Source organism: Polypterus senegalus, chromosome 2, assembly GCF_016835505.1.
Source record: "Polypterus senegalus isolate Bchr_013 chromosome 2, ASM1683550v1, whole genome shotgun sequence".
NCBI lineage: Eukaryota > Metazoa > Chordata > Cladistia > Polypteriformes > Polypteridae > Polypterus > Polypterus senegalus.
Window position 1 is genome coordinate 234,967,200 of NC_053155.1, and position 25,228 is coordinate 234,992,427.

General features: G+C 34.0%; 1 protein-coding gene across 2 annotated transcripts in view; it reads right to left on the reverse strand.

Annotated features, from left to right (window-relative positions):
- klf12b (Kruppel-like factor 12b) overlaps window positions 1–25,228 on the reverse strand; it is a 262,738-nt gene that overhangs the window by 134,657 nt on the left and 102,853 nt on the right. Inside the window, exon 2 of one of the 2 annotated variants that reach the window (XM_039745339.1) lies at window positions 12,451–12,540. In XM_039745339.1, the coding sequence (XP_039601273.1) occupies window positions 12,451–12,516 (66 nt within the window). In that variant the 5' untranslated portion in view covers window positions 12,517–12,540. Of the gene's footprint in view, window positions 1–12,403; window positions 12,541–25,228 lie in introns of those variants that run through there. The other variant, XM_039745340.1, reaches the window with a different exon arrangement.

Here is a 25,228-nt window from a genome sequence, read left to right on the forward strand (position 1 = left end):
CGTCTTGCAACTGAAGCAAATGACAAAATACTATTATGAAATTAATTGTGGTTTATAATCAACAAACATATATTTCTAAATAATTATCATATTCTGCAACACATTATAGAATGATGCCCAGAGCAAATCATCCTTGATATAACCATCATGGAACTGGATATACACTGTGTGCACAATTATTAGGCAAGTTGTATTTTTGAGGATTCATTTTAATATGGAACAAACACAGTGCTATCAGTCAATCCAAAATGTTAATAAACCTGAAACCTGAATGTTTCACAATGGAAATGTGAGTGTGAACATCATCAGGGGAATACATATGTGCGCACAATTATTAGGCAACTATTAGTGTGCAGATTTATTATGCAACTAAAGGAAAAATGAAAATTTTCCCATCTCACTTGTTTATTTTCATCTGTTATAGTGAGAATAATAAACAAACACCTCAAAATTTACAAATAAACATCTCTGACATTTCAAAAAAAATAAATTAATCAATCAATGACCAATATAGCCACCCTTCTTTCCAATAACAGTCATAAGCCTTTCCATTCATGGAGTCTGTCAGTTTCTTGATCTGTTGACGATCAGCTTTTTGTGGAGCAGTGACTACAGCCTCCCAGACACTCTTCAGAGAGGTGTATTGTTTTTCTCCCCCGTAAATCTAGCATTTAAGAAGTGCCCACAAGTTCTCGATAGGGTTTAGGTCAGATGAGGAAGGGGGGCCATGTCATTATTCCTTCATCTTTAAGGCCTTTACTGGCTGGCCACGCAGTGGAGAACTTCGATGCAAGTGATGGAGCATTGGCCTGCATAAAAATCATGGTCTTTTTCCTGTATCACTGTTTGAAGAAAGTGTCTTCGAAAAACTGGCAGTAGGTTTGGGAGTTGATTTTGAGTTCATCTTCAATGCAAAAGGTCCAACTAGCTCATCTTTAAAAATACCAGCTCATACCAGTACCCCACCTCCACATTGGAGTGGAGCTCTGTGCCCATTACTGATCCACATGTCCATCCATCTGGTCCATCAAGAGTCACTCTCATCTCATCGGTCCATAAAACCTTTGAAAAAAATCTGTCTTCAGATATTTCTTGGCCCAGTTTTGACGTTTCAACTTATGTTTCTTGTTCAGTGGTGGTTGGGTTTCAGCCCTCCTTACCTTGGCCATGTCTTTGAGCACTGAACACCTTGTACTTCTGGGCACTCCAGGTAGGTTGCAGCTCTGGAATATGAAAGTACTGGAGGATAATGGGTTCCTGGTAGCTTCACGTTTGATTCTTCTCAAATCTTTGGCAGCTAATTTGAGTCTTTTGTTCTCAACACGTTTCTTGAGACCCTGTTGACTATTTGCAACAAAATGTTTGATGGTTCTGTGATCACACACCAATATCTTAGCAATTCCAAAAGTGCTGCATCCCTCTGAAAGACTTTTTACAATTTTTGACTTTTCAGAGTCAGTTAAATCTCTTTTTTGGCCCATTTTGCCTGAGGAAAACTAGCTGCCTAATAATTCTGCACACCTTGATATAGGGTGTTGATCTCCTTAGGCCACACCCTCCCTCATTACACAAATACACATCACCTGACGTGCTTAAATCCAATAAGCATTCAAGTTAATACAGCTTGGAGTTGGAATATACGCATTAAAAATGATGATATGGTCAAAATACTCACTTGCCTAATAATTGTGCACACAGTGTATATCTTGTTTGTTCTCTTTTAACGTAGAATACAAAATAATTATTATAAATATGCCAAAAATATGTGAACAAAGCCATACTACATTTATTACAACAAAATAACATACATACTCTGTCTACTATTTTCACAGCTTACATGCTTCAACTTGAAACATTTGCAAACAGTTAAAATACCAAATCATTTTATTCAGGATTTTCATAACATGTACAGTATCTTTCTAAACGGTTTTGAAATGGCCTAGGCTTAATATTACCTGCACAAACTATATGTAGAATACTACACTGTTTTAAACAACTTCAACAGAACTTTACAGCCAGAAGTATGAGATATTCTGGTCAAAGTAGTTTCCTGAAATGCTTAAGCCCAAACTGACCATCTCATTCAATACTATCAAATATCAAAATGCATTTGCTTTCTAAAGGTAAGTCACCTGTGAAAGATTTTGACAACTGCAGTCATAATCTTGAATAGGCCGATTTGAATTTTAAGCTGGTTTCTCCATAAGTATAAGAAAACTGTAACAAAACAGGGTCATCATCAAAGTAAAAAAAAAAATCATGAAATCACGATCATTGCTGTGCTGAGCAGCGCTTATTGTGATACAGCTCAAAATGAAAGTACACCATACTGCTGTATTGATACAGACCCTATCCATAAAGTGCCTTCCACAGCCAGTCAAATCCAATAAACTTTCACTTTAGTCACCATCCCACAATTCAATTTCTACTGGAATTCTCTGAGTATATCAGCACATGAAGGAGTAGTTTATGCAACTGTTTATGCAACTGTGCGATTGAGCACTGAAAAGTTGTAGCACTTTGCATTATATAGTAAATGTGATGAAATCTAACTTTAGAATCACACAAAATAAATAAAAGTCACATGCAAACTTCGCAGCATAGGTTTACAAGTTGAGGGAGTAACAGAGCCCTAGTTCTAAAGAGTGTTGCCCTAGGTTGAACATCATTACATAGTTGAACATAGATAAAGATAACCTGTCAGTAAAAATAACTGTAGAAACCTGTCTTACTGTGCTTAATTTTTAAATTATTATTTTTTAGAAAATGTTTTAAAGTGTAGAAAAATAATAAACATTACTTCCCTACATCAAACTCAGTTGTTTACAGGTTCATACTGATTAAAGTTTCTATAATTTAGAAATAAGATGCTATAAGAAACACACCTGCAAGTCTAGCCATGCCCACTTGGTAGCCTATGGGGCTCAACTGTCAAAAGCCATAACAAACTGGAAGTGCACTCATAATGAAGGCTGTGGAATGAATGCCATGACAAATGAGCATTGAAACAATTTTTAAAATTCTACAATAAATATTTGATACTTTGGAGAGCCCTACAAAGGGCAGTGGTAAATTAAACAGAAAAAGTTCAGGACACAGAAAAATGAAATTATACTAGCAGAAACTGAGTATTTCCAGCTGTCCCAAAGTGCAAACTGAAGAGACACCACAGCTGGATCAAAAGACTGGCAACCTAGATAAAAACACAAAACGTTCCTGGTTGGTGTCAGCAATGCCTAATTCTCATCCGTGAGCAATTGCATATTCAGAAGGATTGGCAAGATATGTTCACTGCGTGACATTGAGAGGTTCTACTTGTAATGGAAGGGTACAATATACCCTTCAGTGGAGAAACAGCTGCCATGTATGTCTGGCAGGAGACCAGTAAATTTCCAAGCTGTCTGACATACAAGAACCTTTAAAACTACTGAAACGGTGAAAGGGTGAAGGAACACCAGAAACTAAAACAGGAAATGCTAAAATTGTGTTTAGGAGAGTTTGGTGGTGAATTAGTAGATGGTTACTCATCAGTTAATCTGATAGAGAGCGGATCAAGACTTGTATAAGTAAGGCAAGAATCACTGCAAAGTTTCACTTCTCTTCCATCTTCAAACTGTTTTCCTCACTATATTTTTTGATTGACAAAACATTACTGAAACTTGTTTTTACTTATAGAGATGCACCACAAGAGCACCCTCTTCTGTGGTACAGAGAGGTCATTTTGTCAAAATTATAGTAATCAACCATGGACAGGGTGCCAAGACCATCATAGGGCTCCTTGATATGTTAACATTCACTGACACAGACAAATTTAGAGGCTCCAGTTAATCTACCATGCAAGTCTTTGGGATGACACAAAAAATCATAGCCATTCAGCATCTCCACATAGTATAACGGTCCTTCATAAGTCAAAAAATATTGTTTGAGGATACTGCATTGGGCACTTTTATGTGACTAAGTGCATATTGCTGCCGTTCCCAACAAAATTAATTTAAGGCTTAATTGTTGCTCTGGTTGCATTCATTCTTAAAATTCTTTGAATTGTACCCAACTATGTGTAATAATTATAGACCTGTTTCAAATGCACCTTTCATTAAAGGTTTATGCCAAGTACATTTCAGTGTCTTTTTAGTCATTAAAACTGACTAGTTTCAGTTTGTTTTCACACAAGTAAACATGAAGGAAATTTCACCGTTATTATGGTGCTAGATTTACATACTGATCCCTTTAGTCTGCTACACAGGAATGAAAATTATGTTGAGCTCTCTGGCACTTTCCTTGTGTGGTTTAGCTCATAACTACAATATATTGACTTCAATATGTACAGAAATTGTTCTCCTGTTGCTAAAGAATCCATGACACTGTCGCTGCCATACTCAGCTGCAGTATTGAAGGTTTAAAAAATGGGCAATGTAGGTGTTAGTGTGTCTCCAGACAAAACCAAAAAATGTTCACTAATGTCTTCTCTGGCCAGAATTCTTTTGTCAGAAATTCAGGTTCTTAATAGGGGAAGAATCCTCCTTATGACTGAATCATGTATTTGCCAAAGGTGTTCTAATGAAGGAGTTATAGTCATTAACTTTAGTTCAGAGCAGACAGGTCTATACATTCCTACATGCTATTGAAGGATTCTGCTCCATAACTGAATCAAGTCTGTTCATTTTCATTCAAATAGATTTCCTACAAAATCTACATTATGTCAAATATTGGAGCATAAATAGTACACTTGTATATTCAACATGGAACTCCTCACTATACAAAGTACAGAGCATACTTAACAGGTAAAATGAGCTGTAGCTCCTGGTAAAACAACAAACTATAGGCAAAATACACCATTTAAAAAATAAAAATTCATACATCATGAAATATTACGGAAGTTATGCTAGCCACTCAAAACAAAAAAAAAAAGATTGTGTTATTTCAGAAAGGTATTGCATTGTTGAAAAAAATAATTGTTGCATTATTTCACAAAGATATTTCCTGCTGCCATGATTATCATTGTGTACACTAGTGCTTCAGTTGTCTAGTGACAGCTAGTGATGGAGAGATTAAACATGTACATAGTGTGCAATCAGGTGGTATGAACTGAACAGACGTTATAGGAATACACGTTTATCCTAACATATGCTTAGGTGCAAATTTAGTGTCACAGGATGATTATCCCAGGAGCACTGCGTGTATATGGTGGATTGGTGGCTCTGAGGCTAGGGATTTGTACTGGTAATCGAAAGGTTGCCGGTTCGAATCCCATAAATGCCAAAAGTGACTCTACATCATTGGGCCCTTGAGCAAGGCCCTTAACCTGCAATTGCTCCATCCTGAGTATGACGTTAATCTGCATCCAGCCCTGCATGTAAGCCCTCCAAACTGCGGGGAAAAACCTGGGGGATTGGTGGCAGAATTGACACTCTAGCCACCATAAAAAACCTCACACTGCTCCATTCCATCTGAAGAAGTGTGGTGCTGAGGTTTTACTCATTGTATAGCTACACTGGGATCCTGAGTTGGTTCGTCGTGTGGTGGGTGCGGCAATGCGCTGTATTAGCGTGTGTTCCTAACCTAACTAGTTGTAAGACAAGAAGCAACCATGGTGAATGGTATACAGTAAAGTGTTTTCTGTGGCCAATTATTTTTCTTGTAGATTTGCATAGAAGTAAGAGAGATTTTCCTCTGTCCTTTCACCCATAAAAATCTATAAACAAAGTTTCCTGGTAACATTCTGGACACAGATTTGAGGTTAAACTTTGTAATATTGGGAACTCTGACAATCTTCTCAAAGTAACTGAAGGAAAAATGAAAGATAAGCTCTCATTAAATATAGAAAATCATGAATCTGCTTAGAAATTTCAGTGGGGTTGGGGGGGCAGGCCCTATGCCAGCAGCACTGTGCTCAAAGAAGGAAGAAAACTTGGATAGGTCTCCAGTCTTATGGAGATCACAATCATGCCCACTAACTTAACCTGTTTATCCCAGGCATAGGAATGGAAACCCATATGCAGTTCACACAAACACTGGCATGGCCTAAATTTGAACCCAGTCTTCTAGCACTGTAAAGCAGCAGCACTAACTATTGTGCTACTGTGCATAATATATTATTAATAAAAATCTCTTATTTTTGACGTCAGTTTCTAATTGTAAATGGCATCAACAAACTATTAGTACTGAACTAAAAATGAGAACATAAACTCATTGATACTGTATTAACTAACAAAAATGAAACAAAACATTTACTATTCAGCAGATTTTGTAACTCATTTTTGTGGATTTCCACTACACATGATTAAGTTAAAAGCTACATCGTTATTATATGCCTCTGAAATCTAAATCTCTCTGCTTTAAATTGGTATAAGATTAACGAGTCAAAATCCCCAATGGGATAACTGAGATAATTAGAAAAGCAGTGGGACGAAATGCTTTCACTCTCTGAATACCTATCAACTACCTTTTCGAAGAAGTTTAAAATGACAAACTTTATACTTAACGAATCCATGCTTTTTTCAAGCACATTATCTACATGGACAGACAAATTTACAAAGTCATTATTTATTATAGTTTGATAAAAGTTTAAATACATAAAATATATATATTTTCAACATGTTTTTGGAGTAGTCAAATAAATAGCAGGTATTTCTGTTAGAAATGGTGCATAAACATCTATGCATCAACACACACATACACATACATACTGTAGAAGGCACACAACCTACTAATCTAAATGAAAATAAAGTGTGTGCTGATTACTTCATGTAGACATATTATAGTTAAGGAGGTATTTTAACCAAAAGATGAAGAAATGGGACTGGGGCTGCAACAATAGTAAACTGGTGGCAAAAACAGTTGGCATCTCATCTGATGCAAATTGTACCCTTAAAAGTACTAAACTATCATCAGCATTGTAATCAATATTTTTACATTGTAAAACTGTATGTACTTGGGAAAAAAGAAAAAGAATGCATGTGCACATTTGTGATGTGGTGATGCCTCAATGTTTTTAAAATTGAGTTTTAAAATTCATTAAAATTAATTAATGCAGGCATTGTGGTTCATATGCATGGCAGGATGTAAATGTAAATGCATGATAGTAACTACTGGTTGGAGTATAGATTTCCCCCCCTTGTACATTCCATTTAGGCTTTATGCCCAATTAATGTGCCTTTTAGTCAGAGAAAACTGGAACGCAGCCAAGATCAAGTGGAACTTTTGAAAAAACAGGAGAAAGTGGGTGGAAACAGGATGGAACTTTGATGGGAGCAGCTGCAATTGAGTTCGAAAAATGTTGAAAGTACCTTGCAGACCTCTGTTGTGAAGTACCAGCATAATTGCATCCTCCATTATAGGTTATAAACTACATGACTATAAATAAGACTTTTTTATACATTTTTGTAAAATGTGTATATTGGAAACTGAAGCTATTTTACTGGAATTCCTGTACAGCTTTACTGAAATGTACTCTGAGTTTTGCTTTTGCAAACTACAATACTTCCACTGTAGTTAAGGGAATTTTTTGACCAATGTTACTTTAAAGGAAAATCTGTGCAACGACACCAACATGCCATAGTTTTTGACTAAAGTACTTACAGTGAAATGATGGTGTTCAAAGGTTTAACTGAAATAACTTCACATTCTGCTGCCTTAACAATTTCAATATTTTATTTTCTCACACAAGATCTGCAGAAAAATGTGTAGGTGGTCATAAGTGTTTCAAAATGGAGCCTGTTTACAGGAGTCGCCTATGCCTAAATCCTCACACAGCTGACCAATTAGATGAGGAATCGCTTAACACTAGAATTACCACAGCCTACGAAAAAACTCGTAGATCCGTCCCACCTTAAAACGCTTCGCACCTCTCCGTCAGCGCCTTTTGTCCTTTAAATGTGTTGATAAGTAGCAAACAGCAAGCAGCCTGCTATCACATCCACACACAGTTTTCTCAGCTCATGTCTGTTAATCTGCGTGTCAGTTGCTTAGAGTTGTATAGAGTGATTTATTTGCTGCCTACTTACTGAAATTTAAGATTTGGAAATTGAAAATCACTTTGCAGATGACAACATCCTTTAGGTTTTATCTGAATGTGATCTCCTGTATTTACTAGAAGAGCTCACACAATTACATAAAACTAATTAGCATTTATAATTTTGAATTCAATGCCTTGGTTATATTCAGAAATTAACAGTAACTGTCCCTCTACATGTCAAAAGGAATAATCTTTCTTAAGGGGAGAATATCAACCTTACAACCTTGGTCATGAGTGACGGTAGAGGTTATCATTGAAATAATGTAGGTAGCTAACTTTCAACATTCTTTTAAATTTATAACCCCTTCTAATCTATGTCCAGGTGGCTCTGGTAGTGAATGGAAAAAAATAAGACATGGCTTCTTCATGGGCTTACAGGACTCACAAAATAATGGCAATCTGGGCACCTCTGTACTGAGCTGCTGCTACTTTGGATTAAGGGGGACCTGTTGTGATGGTCTGAACAACTATTGAGGAAACCTATTGGTACCTTTTTTAGCAACTATACTAGGGGCAACACTACAGTGGAGAGACTCTAGATATGTAGGATGTATTCAAATCGGTCAACTTATCAGAGTGTAATAACATCAGTTGGAGCAAGAACCTCTTGCTGGGGATAGAGGGTCTGCACTCTTTTGTTAAGCCTAATACCAATCAGCATGCAATACAGAAAAAAAAATTCAATGGAATTTATAAAACAGACTGACAGAGACGGACCTTGGCTGAAGTATAAAGAATAAACTTTTACTTGACTGATTATTTCTTACTTTCCAAAATCAGTTAGCAAATAGACTTCAAGTAGCAAAGATATAAATGTCTCTTCTACACTATTTTGTGTTTATTACCACCGAAGGAACTGTAGAGCTTTTTTCTGTAAATCAATCATCAGTTCTGATGTTTTAACTGTGTTGACATCAAGACAGTTTTCAGAACACCTTGGCACCAAATGATCAGCCTTATGCAGAATGGATTTTTTTTTTGATTTTGAGATTAGATCTTACTGAAATAAAATTCTCTTAAACAAATTCAAAATATGATACATGTTTCTAAAATAGTACTTTGTACAAACGTTTTATGCATTTTTATATATATCCAAAATATATTAAGGTCAAAATCTTATTTGTGAAAGATGCTGTCAGGCACTTGTACTCCTGAATCACATATCACATCATGGCATAACATAAAAACCTGTGTAATCCAATTCATGGAAATAGAAGTCCTATCCAACATTTTACAGTAACACCCAAGACAGTGACTTATACTGCAAGAATATTTTCTTGTCTTGCTTAACTGGAAGAATCCTAACCGACTTACAAAAATGTAATAAGAAAAGGATGTTGCATTTTACTAAAAATAAGTTAACTTAAAATTCTAAAACAAATGTTTGAATTGCATAGGCATTTATAACACTGTCCTTAATTAATTTAACAAGTGGAACCATTACCAACACATTTGGCTATTTCAATATTTCTAAATGTTTACTTCATATTAAATCTTGTTATTTGCCTGCCTTCTATATGGGCATGGGAAGAGGTGTCCAATCTGAACAAAATGAATTGCTGTATGCTATAATTGTCTTTAATGTATGTATTGTAATGAAACCTTGAAGTCAAAATAATTAAAAAGAAAGAATTCTGCTGGATCAACTTTATCAATGCTATTGAGGATTTTGAAGACCCATGTTATCCCCTCTATATATATTAACACTGTAAGAGTAGAAAAGGTTTAACTCTCTTAGCCGTCACAGCAGGACACACACGGTGCAGTCCAGGAATGCACTAGACTGCTCTTTACTACACAGCTTCTGGACCTGCAACATGTTTTTTACGGCACTTGTCATAATTGTGAATTTACTAATGTATTACATTATTTGACTATAATGTCCTTTGGTTTATATTCAAAAATTTCCATAAAATTACAAATTCAAAGTTTTATTTGCCTTTTAGTCTCTTCCCTGCATTCCTCTCATTCCTGGAGGATGAGATTTTTACATTAACATAAACCTCTAAATTCATTTTATAGTCCGTTTCCTGCAGGTCAGAGTTGCCCATCTTATTATTAATGTTCATTTTGTCTATAAGTCACAGTTTGCACAAGACGGTATTACAGTTCACTTTATACATGGTTGCACATTCCTAAAAGGTGTCCAAGTCTTTCTTGTTTCTGCTGCCTCATTAGTTATTATTTTCCCCAAGGTTTTCAATATTATCTTAAAATTTCACAGGTATATCAAAAATCAAAAGGCCTAACTTTAGGTACTGTCCCAATAAAATCACAAAATAGCCGATTGTTGTGCATTAAGTATGATCAACAAAAGCAAATACTATTTATACTCATTCATATCCTGTTTTGAACTTTTTTTTAGGTTTTTTTCTTGGTATGGTTTTACAGTATGCACAACAGAAGCTCCTTCTATTTTGTTTGATATGCTGTTTGCTATTTCAGAGGGAAAGGCACATATTTGTTGGAGCAAATTGCAATAAATTCCTACAGTTCACGGACAGTCCAGTCTGTCTATGATTCCATTTTACACACTAAAACTAACTACTGCACAAAAACAAGACTAATTCAAAAACAAAGCATTTACATTTGAAAATGGACCAGCAAGAGTCCTGATTAAACAATCAAAAAAATACAAAAAAAAAAAACAATCATCAACCATGATGTCAGTGTTACCTCACTGTAATGAGGTAATGATTATTCAAATGATTATTCAATCATACAGTACTTCTTTGAAATCTGGAATGAGACTTTGATGCTTTGCAACTGTCTGAAGAAAATTGCTGCTTTAACTAGGTTATACCCTTAACTACTAGTTGATCTACATGACTGCTGACTATTTAAAAAAGAACCTAATTGAGTTCTTTAAATTGTGTACAGGTTAGTATATACATATTCTGTTCAGGAAATTTTAGAATGGATGCACAGGATTCACAAATGCAGCTATATTTATACATATAATTGTATAAAAGCTTGGGAAATAATCTGGATGAATGTAATGGACTGAATGGTCAATAATCAGAGTTCTTATTTTCTTATGTTCTTAAGGATTTCAGTTACCAGAAATTTGAATATAATTAAACTTTTGTTTCATTAACCTACCTTTATGATTTTAAATAATGTGTAATGTATTAGTTTCTTCAAATGGCAAAAGCTGAGTTTCCATCATCATTAAATACAGTTTTGAAACATACCATATCGCAAACCATATTTTATACTCATCTTAAACATACTTATACTACATTTACAGTTCACATTGAATCATATTAAGTCAAGGATAGCCTAATAAATCTTTACACTACAGATCTACTTATAAATGCAATCTATTAAACAGTAATTGTTATTTAATTGTAATGTTTCAACATACTGATTACTAATTATAGCAAATGCAATTAAATAAAGTAAAAATCAGTATGCATTGCTGACACAAGGGAAAAGTTACAGCAAATGTCCTAGATTATAAACACTTCAAGACACTTTGTGATTATATACGCTTTAAGATAGTTATTACATGGTCACACGAAAAAGATTTAATAAATTAATTTACTGAATTATTTCTGTCAAACATAAATTTAAGTATTTTAATTAATTCTTAAAATTACTATTGCAACAAGTAAATTAGTAAGAAAACCAATCTGAGGTACAAATCTATATCCTAAATCTTTTTTATTTATGACACAATATTCCATAAACAGCCAACATTCTCATATTCATAAAATTGTATTATACCTTTGTTTTTCACTGGATATAAGTCAAACAGAGCCAGTACAAAAGTTTACTTCAAGCTAAACATAAAAAACAAACTATTTTTTTTTCTTTATGAACTACTGAATTTTCAGTTGGGGTATGTTCAGTTTTTTGTGATGTGTAAATAGTAAATAGTACAATGAAATTCGTACTTGCCTTTCCCCTCAGAATAATGACATGATATATCCAATAGCTTACAGCTTATATGACTGTTTTGACTTGAGTTTACGATAAAATTGTTCATTCATTTCCTGTTAAATGTTCTGTGGGACACATGCAAGATTGAACAAATACTGTATATTTTACATTGCTTGATCAGGATGATATGAAATGGTAAAATTAAATATTTTAAGTCGAAAGACACTAATCTTAGTACAAAAGCACACAACACCAAAAATAATTTACTGGAACTTTTCAGGTATTTAAATATTAACTGCATAATTGGAAAATGTGTAGGAAGATCCCACACATATGATTTTAAATTTATACTCAGATATTGCTCTCAGTTTTACTTGAAAATATCAGAGAAGCCACATCCACATTTATGTTAATTAGATTTGCAAATCACAGAAACCAAACAGTAGGGCTTTTGGCTCAGGTTTTTCGGACATGGGATCCTCTAAAACATCTGGAAATAATTACCGTTATCACGAAGAGGAAAGGGGAATTGTCTGGAAACTGCAGCTTACCCCTTGCTCAGACTCCAACAGCTCTGTTTTGACTCTGACTGCCGGCATCCCGTCAAGCATTAACATTCTGTACTCAGTAGTGTGTGCTCTCTAAAAAGGAAAAAAAGAATGTGTCAAAGAAAAATTTGTAGCACAAAAATGGCAGGAAAGAAAATATTTGCTTCATGTAGTTTTGTTTAGAAGAATAAAAACCATCAACATTGCATTTTTGTAATTAAGTGTTAGTACTGTTTTTAAACATGTTAAAAAAAGAGACACATCATATTCACTTGCATTTTTTAACATTGAGAAGCAAGTTTTAAAAGAAGCCCAGTCACTGGCCAGCTTCCCTCGCAGACATAGAGAGTGGCTCTAAGTGTCTTGCACCCAAGTTCTATGAAGCAAACAAGAAGCCAATACTTAAAGCAAAATGCTCTTCTTACTCAAAAGATTAAAAAGACCCTTTTTGCAGAGGACCACAAAAGTTCACCAAAATATGAATAAGTTGTTTATGAAATAGATATTTGAATAAGGTTATCATAAAAGGTAATTAATATTAGAAAAATGGTTTTGGAGCACTAAGCAAACATTCAAGTGGTCAATGATAAATTCTTATACTTGGGAGTCATTTTTACTGGTTTTGGCAATAAGTCCAGTGGACTGCAAAATAATGTGGATTATATAAGCCAAACCAAAAACTAAAGTTTGTGCCTTCTGACAAGAATTAATTTTGCACAAGAATTATCTTTGTATTCTATCACTGGCTAATATTTAATTACAAGCATTTAGGGTTGACCGACTAATAGCAATTACTTTGAAATGGTTTTCTAAACATATAAAAGAAAGCTAGCAAGCATTTGCTGCCTTCAGAGAGAGAAATAAAAAAACTTGTTCTTCTTAATTGTGTACATTCATTGACTCTGTTCATTACTGGCTACATATTGTGAATCTTAGAAAACAAAATTCACACACCAAGAAAACAAGACCAGTGAATTAACTTAGACATCCAGAGCTGTGAAGCACCAATGTGTCACATGACTAGGTTTGATTTTGTCTTTAGTTGTAGAGACAGGCTCATCCATAAAATGTTGAGAAATAAGAAACATGGGTCTGTCTGATGTCATGTGTTTTATGTACAATGACAGAATAGAAAAAGAAAAGAATAGAAGAGACTGTAGCTGAACTTACCACATAACTGTTTACCCTTCATATAGCATATGCAATGTCAGTCAGCACACAATAGGCTGTCAGGAAAAGGGGCGAGCATACGTGTACTGGAAGGTCAGTATAAAGTCACAAATTTAGACATGCTCAGAGATTTTCAGTCATGTGAATCGATGTGGTATCGTGACAAGATTAGCAACTACAGTCAGCAAGTCTGACATGTCCTCTGAATAGAAGTCATGTTATTCGACATTATCTTTTTAACTTACTAAAGCCAGATAGTTTAAGATGACATCTTTATAGTATGCAGAATAACAAAGATAGGGTTTAATTTACAGAATTCTGCAGTACTGACAATAGTGGAGACATTTTCTTAAGTTTTTTGGAAATGTATTTTCCATCTGTGTATTATGAAAAGCAGCATCAAATTATAAAATCTAGGTAAGATTATCTTATTTATTGTTCCAAAATATTGAAAAAAATCACAAACATCTTGTAAAAACTGTCAGAACAAAGGTCAATAATAACTACCTTTGTGCAATTTGTATAACAATGAGAATAACAGAAATTTTGATATTTTAATATGTGCTTGGAAAAAGAAAAATACATCCACATTTGAAAAGAAGTTAGAAAACAATTGTACAGTATAACATTTAGCTGTTCTGACAGACAGCCGGGTCCCATGCCCGGCCGGGACGCCTATGCTGTATACGTCCCGGGGGAGCCATCATGGACATGGCAGTACCTCCCCCGGGGCGCTTGGGGGCAGTCTCCCTGGCCGTGGATCTCTCCTCAATCTCCCCCGTGGCTCCATGGGACATGGAGTCCACCACAGCAGCCCGGTTGGGAGATGGGGTGGCCGCTAGGGGGTGCTGCAGAGAACCAGCCACCACACTGGACGGTTTATCAGCCACACCCAGAGGTGCAATTAAGACCAGCTGGTCAGGCACCTGGAACACTTCCGGGTGGGGTATAAAAGGGCCTGCCTCCCAGCAATCAAGGCCAGAATCGGGAGGAAGAGGACGAGGTTGCCTGGGAGGAGTGGTGGAGCAGGAAAATTTGCATTGTGTTTGGGTTTTTGTGATTGGACTGTGTTGGGCCTGTGGGACACGGGGAAGACGTGTGCCCACGGCTGAAGAAAATAAAAATAAAATTCTTGACTGTGAACACGTGCCTCTGCATGGTCTGTGCCGGGTCGGGCACTATAAAGCGCCTTTTTCACACTGTGTTCTAGGAAAGCTGAAGCATTAAAAAATGCTATAGTTATTTCATCAAAGAGCCACTTTGAACATTTTTGTTTATTAAATATTTTTGTATTAATGAGTCATCATCAAAAATGACAGTGGTAATTAATGCTGAGTGATATGAGCTTCAGTTGAAACTGCAATTATTTTGTCCCATCCGGTATTTCTCAATTATGTTCTCAAAACACCTTAAACTTTGAAGATCAACACCATATAGACTTGTTTATATACATTTTTTATACAAAGATCAAAATATGGCATATTTTTGTGACTTATAAAATGACATTACTTAGCAAATTGTTCAATGTTAATGGTTGTTGACCAGACAACATAATAATAATAATAGCAATCCTGATTTAATCATAAGGCCCTTCCCTTAGACTTATATAAAAACGTTCACTTGATTATGCCAATATTAAGTGTATGCAAACATATTAAAAAGAATAATTGCTCTGATGTAAATAACAGTAATCTAGTTAGCATACAGTATGTACCCATTCGGAATTCCATAAGCAATCTACTCTCTGGGTAATTAATATGGCTTTACTGAATGTGCAAGCTTTTACAAGTAACACATTCTTCTTGAATGACCTTATTATTAACAAGAAAATTGATTCTTCTTTTTTTACTCTTTGTGAGATCTGGCTTGATGCTGATTTAACCCTGGTTTTAGTTCAAATAGACCCACCCAACATTAAATTCTTACAGATTGTCTGTGTATGGAAATAGGGTGCTGGTTTAACTAACATTTTACCATATCACTTAAATTATAAAGAAATTATTTTTGGTAATATTACTTCTTTGGACACCTGGCTGCAATTGCTAAAGCATCATTAGTAGTAGTTTATTGTTTACCAAAATATAAAGCTCCATTTTTTGAATAATTCTGTGATCTGTTATTTACAACAATGATTGAATTTGATGAGCTTTTAATAGATGGTGATTTTAACTTTCATTTGGATAAAACAGGCAACCAAAAAACAAGAGAACATTTGGAACTTCTGCATGTTTTTAATCTTAATCAATGTCTATCAGCAAACACACAAAGCTGCCTGCATTAGGTAATTATTATTAATATACAATAAGTTGAAATTGCTTTCTCTAATCACTACTGTTTTTTCTTTAACATATGTCTTTCTTCTCCTAATATAAATGAAGGGTGCACTTATAAAGGACAGTACTTTGAAAATGATGTTCTTTATTATTTTTAAAATGTCAGTCAGAACCTACCACTCTCTTTCAAACTGATGTCAATGTAAATAGCATGGTCAATGATTTCACTGATAAACTGCAGGCATTATAGCTCCTGTAAAAATCATCAAAAAGTCAAATAAAGTTAAAGTGTCCTTTACGGTTGGGAAAAAAATAAATAGACAACTGATTATGAAATTCTGAAGTCAAATATATAGTAACCAAGTAAAATGCAGCAGTGTGATCTGAGAGATGCTCTTACCTATCATAAATGATATTGTAGGGAATCAAAGATTACTTTTTCTGTTTTAAACTGTCAATCCGGTAGTAAATCCATAAACAACTATGACGTCATTTCAAGCGTCAATACGAAAGTATGAGATGTTTGCTGAATATTTTAAGAAAAAAATAGGTAACATAACATTAGGCATAGTGCAAACAACAATAACGGAGCAAAGTGACCCATCCAGCAATAGCTCTTGTAATTTAACCTGTTTTACTAACATAAACTTGGCTCAACTAAAATAAAATAATAATTAGTCTAAAACTATCCACCTCTGTTCTTGATTCTATTCCATTATATGTCTTCAAAGAAAATACTAACACATTAGTTAATGAGGTATTAGATATTACAAACTGTTCATCAGCCATGGGTAATTCCCTGGATTTATTTAGAACCTCTATTTAAAAAAAACATAACCTTGACTCCTGTGTCATTCTAGACCCATTGCTAATTTCCCTTTCTTCAGTAAAATCTTTAAAAAGCAGTCTTTCTGCAGTTAAACAACTACTTAAATATACACTCTATATTAGATAAATTCCAGTCAAGTTTTAGATCTAACTATAGCAGAGGAACCATCTTAAATAGCTAACAATTTATAGGTAAATACCGATATAAATAATGGATCTGAGCTCAGTACTAAATTAGATTCGATCACAAGTCCCTTAAACCTTGTGTTATGTCACCAAAACTGCATTCTTTGATTTAAGAAATATAGCGCGTGTTTGATCCTCTATGTCCTTAGAGGATGCAAAAGCTGATATTTGCCTTAGTTTTCATCTGCTTAGATTACTGTAATGTAAGAACCCTAACAAGAAGAATATTGACCACGCTGTACTGGTATTAGTATCTTTGTGCTGGTTACCTGTGTCTTTCATAATCAATTTTAATATACTACTACTATACTACTAATTATTTATAATTCTTTGAATAACCGTGCACCTTTATATACATTTATCATGAAATATTTATCTCCTTATATTCCCAAACTTAATCTGACATCCTCAAATGCTGCTTTACTTGCCCCAAAAATATGGAACAATTTACCTGTAGAGAGAGAGTTACCATGCTGGCATGGTAGGGTTGTTTTAATCACATTTTAAAACATACTTTTAAAATTAAATATTTGACTAATTAAATTATTTGTCTGTTACACCAACACCTGCCACCAATATCATTTATCTAAATAGGCTTGTAGTGGTTCAACAGCATTTTTTAGGCAACACATTCCAATTCAGGTGGTGTAAAAATTGCATGGACTGCTATCCATGCAGTTAGTTTCAGTTGGTCTATGACTAAACATAGTTCAAATTTCTTCAATATAACACACACAAAAAGTGCCAGATGAAGAGCCAACAAAGTAATATAGTAGAGTGGCTTGAATCGTGTTGGAGAACAGGTAAGGAGCCTGGCCAATAAATTACTATGTCAGAGAAACACTGAAGCATTATAATCTACAGATAATACAGCCCTCAAGATGTTTTTAGTTTATGCATATTTCTTTTATAAGTATTTTAATTTTTTTTCTTCTACAACTGAGCACTGTGTTTTAACCATACAATTATATAAAAGAAAATCGATAATAATGGAAATAAAAGAAACAAACCAATATTTCAAAAATATTTCAAAGAATTAAAAGCATCAAAAGTAATCTAAGAATAATTCTAGTGGAAAAATGGAAACAAACGGCAAAAGAGACATTCATTTGTAAGACAAAGACAATACTTGGGATAAGTTATAGAACAATTTCAAATATTAAAGGAGCTATAAATAAATGCACGATATGGAAAATCACTTTTTATTAGCAATTTTATAGCAATGGTGTAAGGGAAATGCTTATTAAGATGTCAAAAAAAGAAATGTAAAAAGAATTGTGTTATTTATTACACTAATAAAATTAAACACCAAGCTGTCAATCTTATTGTGTTTGGTCCTTTACAGATTTGCAAATTCTTAAAGATTCTATGTTTTGTTGGCTTGTTAAATGGATACATTAAGTTTCAGTAAAATGTATGGCAGGGGGAGAAGTGATAATTCTTCTCTTTCTTCTCTTTTTCCTATGTGCTAACTTTATCTGCCTTTCAGGTACACGTTCCACCTAGGCTTGAAAAAGCATCAGTCTGAAAATACACACAATGTTTTCTACATATATTCTATATTTATTGAAAGTACATAATTTCATTTCTAGTTGTTGTTTTTTTTTTATTTTAAATTCAGGGACTTGCTAGCTTCTCTGTCAAGGAATTTCAATAAATCACTATATATTACAGCACACTATATGGATATGGAGTCCAAAAATTTTATTTATACTTTAAAAGTAAACAAAAACATTTTTCTGTATGAAAGAATCCCAAGACTACATTATAAAATCTCTACCACTCTGCTTTAGAAAAGTGAGGGTGGAGTGTGAACGCATGTTGATTTCAAGTTCAAAAACTTCTAAACCTAAAAATTAAAGAAAAAAGAAAAACTAACTAACGGAGTAGACAGGCTCACCACAGATGTTGATTGGATGAACTTTTAGAATCTTCTTATGGCTTAATACAGTTTTTTCAGTACAGAGTCCGTTCTTCCTGAAACTGGCCAAATTTTGTCTGACTGATTTTTGACTGATGGCCGATTGTCTATAAAAGGTGTTTCTGTAATCAGGCCCTTTACTAAAATTCCAATAAGATGATAAGCAATCATTTAATTAAAGCACAGTTATTGTGCTGAAGGCTGCAGTGCACAGAAAGGGTCTAATGAAGCACAGATACTGACCACATAATAGATTTTTTTTTTTTAATGAGGTGTCTCGGGAAGCCTCGGAGAGACCACCCTGTGAGGCAGTCAGAAAGGTCTATCTTCACACCCATTCAGAACAGGAGAGGCATCAGGAAGCAGATTCAGCTCTTCTTGCAAGAAGTTAAATGTTATTGTGAGCAGAGCATAAGTGGAATTATTGAAAGGCCTTAACAAATATGTCATACAGATCACCAGGAAAGACCTATCTATGTACCTATTTTGTTTATTATCCTTACAAAACTGCAAAGGAAGAAGGAAAACATTGTAAAAATTGGCCTGGCTCTAAATCAGGCTGAATGCTACTGAAAGATTATTATAAAAAGAACAGTTACATCTATAAGGTGTAGTGAAGTTATTCACCCATGAATTAAACATTAAATCAGATTTACAGCATGAATTTCTAATATGCATTTCACCTGAAATTGTGGTTGAAGATTTAAAATTCAGTAACTCCTTGTATTAATGATTATACATGTATATCTTACAACCCTAACTGCAATGCACTACAGAAGGGGTGCCAAAATGTTATATCGTGTCTAAAGGGGGGACAGGTTAAAGTAAGGCCTAAATAACAACCATTATTGAACAGTAATGTTATAGTTTACAATTGGGTTTCTCAGCCTCATTAATTGATTAATTAATTGCTTTATTGTTTACTGCAGGTCACTGCACAATTGGAGTCTGCTGATGGTTGCACATTTATACAGAAGTATTACACATGGTCACTGATTCATATCTGAAAAAGCTAAGCCATCACATATGGCACATGCGGAGAACTTCTGGCAAGCAAGAGAAAACATGAGATGCTGAAGACATAGTCTCTGTTGCTAGTTATAAGAGGGTTTAGAGTTACAAAAACTGCAACTGCATTTTAATTATTAGGCTCGTATTCACGAGACATATGGTATCTTCACACATTATATAAAGCAAACTAGACTACTTTTGTTTTAATGGTGTTTGCATATTACAATTTCACAAAAAAATGAAAAAACAAATCTTTTTAATATTATGTTTACTTTTGTTTTTTTTTTTGCCTCTTCAGCAAACAATCAAAATCCAATAAAAGATGACCATGCCAAAGATTTTAAATTTAGTTATAATTTTATACAGTAAGAGAAGGTCTCCAGTAGATACACTTGATTGATTTATTTCATCAAGGGCCACTAAGAAGTATCAACTATCAATGTGATGCCCATGGCAAGAAAAGTCACAGTATTGTGTAAAACAGTGTGATCCTTGTGGTCTGTACCCTTAAAAGAATGGAGGATTGACGGAAGGGTTTAAATTTAATAAAGTTTTAGCCAGCATAAGTAAGGCAAGGTGTGCAAGTATCTCAAAATGTTTTTTCTTAGAGTTCTGTAACTCCCGTGTACAGGAGGATTTTTAGAGCAGACTGCTCTTTGGGATTCGGGAAATTTCTCTAGGAATTTTAGTGAAGTGAATCACACAAGGAAAGACAGTACTAATGGATGTGAGGCTTTTAGATATATTTTATTAAAAATGTTGGATGTTTTCAGTTGTTTTTATATATTAGATTTTCTGATATTTTCTATCCGTTTAGCATTTCACTGCAGCAGATACACTTCTCTAAAAGGGTTTTTTATTTATTTGTTCAAAATCAGTATCAAATTTCTCTTGATTTTAGCATTCGAACTCTGAAATATTTAAAGATAGAATCTTCCAAAGTACAAGGCACACTGTAACAAAAGGAGAAGGCATGCTGGAAACCTCACAACATTTATGCATAAGCCAGCTACATAAGCAATAACACAGAATAGTAAACTCTTTCCATGCAAAAACACACTGGACGTTAAACATGCAAACTGATTTAATTAGAATTTAGTTCATAATTCTCTGTAAACATTTACATGTTTTTGATCTCTTATACGAACCATTAACCAAAATTATTGGATTTAACAACCCTTTTTTACATACCCACCAGCTCAACAGCTGTATGTCATTTTTATTTTCATATACTTAATGAGATCTTCAATGTTACTTCTCATAAGTATTTTCATTTAAAAAGGGTGAATGTAAAGGTAACTGATTTCACAAAACTTCTCAAATATGAAATCCTGCCTTACTATATCGTGATAATGCAGAAAGTTGTTGCTTGCCATTTTAACAATGTTTTATGCTGCAGAGTGTCTCTGAGATTTGGTAGACTAGAATATCAACTCATGTGAAAACAACACATTATTAATAGTACATTTAGTACAGTATTTGTTGCTGTATACTCACCCTCTCACTTTCGCTTTTGCTTGACCTGTCCCACATTCTATGCTCAAAACAGCAGCAGTGTACATGCAAGGGGCTAGAAGCTCCTCAATTCAATCTGTGTATTTATATCTCTTTTTAATTACACTTTGCGTCTCATTGTAGCTTATGAAAGAAAATTAAAACAAATTAAGTTTGAATGAGACACTACAACGCTGAATATACTGTATATACACATATATTACACACACACATACATATATTATATATATATATATATATATATATATATATATATATATATATATATATATATATATATATATATATATATATATACACATACATACATACATACATACATACATACATACACACACACACACATATATCATCCTGCTGTCAAGAGGGTGAATGAACTATGTATGTTAAGGTGGGAGAAAGAAGTTTGTTTTGAAAATTAGCAGTGTGAAAGCAAAAATGACAGATAGATGCAAAACCACAAATGCAGCAAGTTTTAAATCAGTTAAGGCAACTGGGAGCAAAAGTCTTGTGATCTGTTGAAGAAGGCAGTTTACTTTCAGCTTAGTGTTTGAAAATAAAACAGCAAACCTTCCACCACAGCTGGAGGTGTATGGATCAAAGGGAGCATCTCTGCCATGTATTAGACAAAGCATTTTCAAGTTATGAAAGATGGTATGGGCCTAATAGAATGAACTTAAATAGGAACACTTATATCAATAGCACATTTTCAGATTTAAAAGTGTAGCTCAAAGTGCCTTTCAAGACATAAAAGTTTGCATTTACAAATAAAAGTAATAAATACAATTTGTCACAGTAAAAATAAAAAATAACAAAAACAGAAGAATCCTTAAGCATAGCTTAACTTAATATTAACTAAACTTAAGTTGTTAAGTCTTTAAAGGTTATAATGGCAAACAAGTCCGATACTATGGTTAGATGACCAGAGTTGAAATGAAGACAAAAACTCTAGTCGGTGAGATGCTGGACAAAATAAACCTCAAGGGGTTGTCAGGGCACTATGGTTGAATACCCAGTACAATAGAAGGGCTACAATCCTGAAGAGAGATCTTGAGTATGTGCTAGGGATGTTTATGCTCCATGCCTTTTGGCTCAGTTTCATTCTCAGTTTCCCCTTAAGCTCAACAGCCACATCCAGACTATGTGCCCTACGGAGATGGCTATATTGTAATTGATTTCTTTGTTTAGTTTTTTATCACATCCTTAAAATGTTTTGACCAATTCATACATCTTTTATGAGAATTTTTTTCCTCAATGAATTTATTTTCATCTTTGATTTTGTGATCTGTGTCTTCTTTTTTTTACCCTTATGTCACAATACCAATCTGATTTTCTTGTGAATGTCGCCTTAATCTGAAAATGTCATTGGTGTTTGCCATTGCAATAAGTCCCAGAATTCTCCAGGGTTGCACTAAAAGCAATGTAATTGACAAAACCATATAAATATTGGCAAGTCATTTACACTGTACCCGAGGCTGGATAAACTTTGTTAAAATATTTGCAATCACTTCTTTAGTGTTTTTCTGGCTGTACTTTTATCTGAACTCTCGATTTCTTGCTTTACCCCTGTTCTGATGAAACAACGATTTGATATCTGGTTTTCAACCCTTGCACATCCCTGGTTATGACTTTCTCAACAAACTCTCCTGATTTCTTTTTAGGTAGAAAAAGAGGCTTAATTTTTTAATCAAGATGACAAAATACAAAATACTTCAAAAAACAAGGCATTTCAAAGGATTACCAAAACACCAAGTCCAGAATCCAAACAATACCTTTAATGAAAGCACTAAGTCTGAAAATCAGGAAATCCAAATACAAACAAAATCAAAGAGAATGGAACTGAACAAACATAACCAAATGTTAATCCCTCAGCATCCAAACTCAGGAATAACAAGTTTTATAAAGGGTGATTGTGGACCCCACAAATGCAGTATTAAGAGGTACAACAAAAACAATTACATTATTTAATATTCCAAAAAATTACAAAAACAGTAAAATAAACAAATTAACACAAAGGAAACTAAAACCAGGAAGGGAACCCTTGCCAAATCAGGTATAAAATATAATTCACTTTGCTCTAACTAAAACAGTGCAAAATCAGTTTCTGTCTCAAAAAGTTGTTAAACCATTTTAATATTTAAAAAAAAAAAAAAAGAGGTGCTATGTATCTGTTTGTTTCTAGTAAGTGAAACTATGAGGGGTGATCAAATTATGAGAAACATCAGTCGCATTTTTCCAAACAAGTTTTATTTCTCAGCATAAGCCCCATAAACACCACCCTTTCCAGGATTAGGTTTTTAACTTTTGATCATTCCATACGCTTACAATGTGTCTTAGGTATGTCCCAAAGTCTTTCTTCCATTGGGCCATTTTAGATGCACCTCCCAATGAAGTTGCTCAGCAGGTATATTACACCCATAACTGGGACAACAGTTGCCTCTTTTCTAAAGTAACTCCAGAATAGGCTTCTCATTCTATTTCAGACAACATATGCAACAAGACTGCAGAGAAAGTTCAGGTGTTTATAAGTCAGATTGCATTATATAGGTGAGGTTAAATATACACAGGGTATGCCATATTACCATAATATTACCAGTCCAAGAACTGGATAGTGATGTTAAAGCTGGCATGTGGAACACTGTAACTGTGCTTAATTCATGAGGTCTGAATATCATCCCAAGTAAGTCAAACCTATTTGTCTCTACTCTTCTATCTGTTAAACAAGCTCATCATCATGTATTACAAAGATCCAAAGACCTCTAATTAAGATGCTCTGCCAAGCAGCATAACAACCTGGAAGCTACCTATGAGTCAAGAAATATGCTAATCATGTTACTAAAGGCAAAAGTCACAAACACCTTAATCATTTTAATTAACAGATCCATGTTTTCCAAACTTAAAAGAATGTCAAAGTTTGAGCTTGCACATACTATTCATAGAGCAGTGTTTCCCTCCCATTTTCCCCATTCTCAAAGAGAAACAAAAAATTAAACTTAATCAGTGCGAGACTGTTTCAAATACTAAATTATGCAAATGTAAACCTATATAATACACAGAAAACAATAGAATCAAACACTACATTCTTCTGGAAAGTACAGGCACACGTAGGAGTTGTATCATTTATTTAAGTAGGAGTTAAATTAACTTAAAGAATATATATGTAAGTTTCCAAGCTCAGCCATTGAAAGGGTGTCATAAAGAAAATATATCACAATGCACCAATTATATATATATATATATATATATATATATATATATATATATATATATATATATATATATATATATATATATATATATATATATATATATATATATATATATATAATTTTTGTTTTTTCCTCCTTATGCTGTCAATTAAAACTTGTCTACCAAATAAAGATTTTAAATTACTGCACATGCCCTGTCCACTTTCAAAGAATTTATTAACAGTTTGCAAAATTAGTACACATCAAGCTTTTATTTTTAAATGTGTCATTAAGAATTATCACTCAATCCACAAATAAACTATCACACTCCATTTGAACACAGTGCCTTAACAAAACCTACAGCCTACAGTACTTAACCTTATGTTCCCAGGTCACAAAGATTAATGTGCCAAATTATAATTGCTCCTTGGAGGTTGCATATGTTTAATAAAGCTACAGACAGCTACTCACATGGTAGACTCATCTGTTGTTTTATTGGACTTCATATTCATTGCCAGCTTGGCAGCACCTTTCCCACTGAAATTAAAAATACCCTGAATATTGCTGAATTGGGTAAAAAGAAAAGATTAACAAATAGCCTTTTAGCTAGAGAGGAATGTCAGTTTTACAGACTACTTCTTGGAAGAAAAGAAAATGCATAGAAGAGAAACCGAGAAAGATTCGACTTC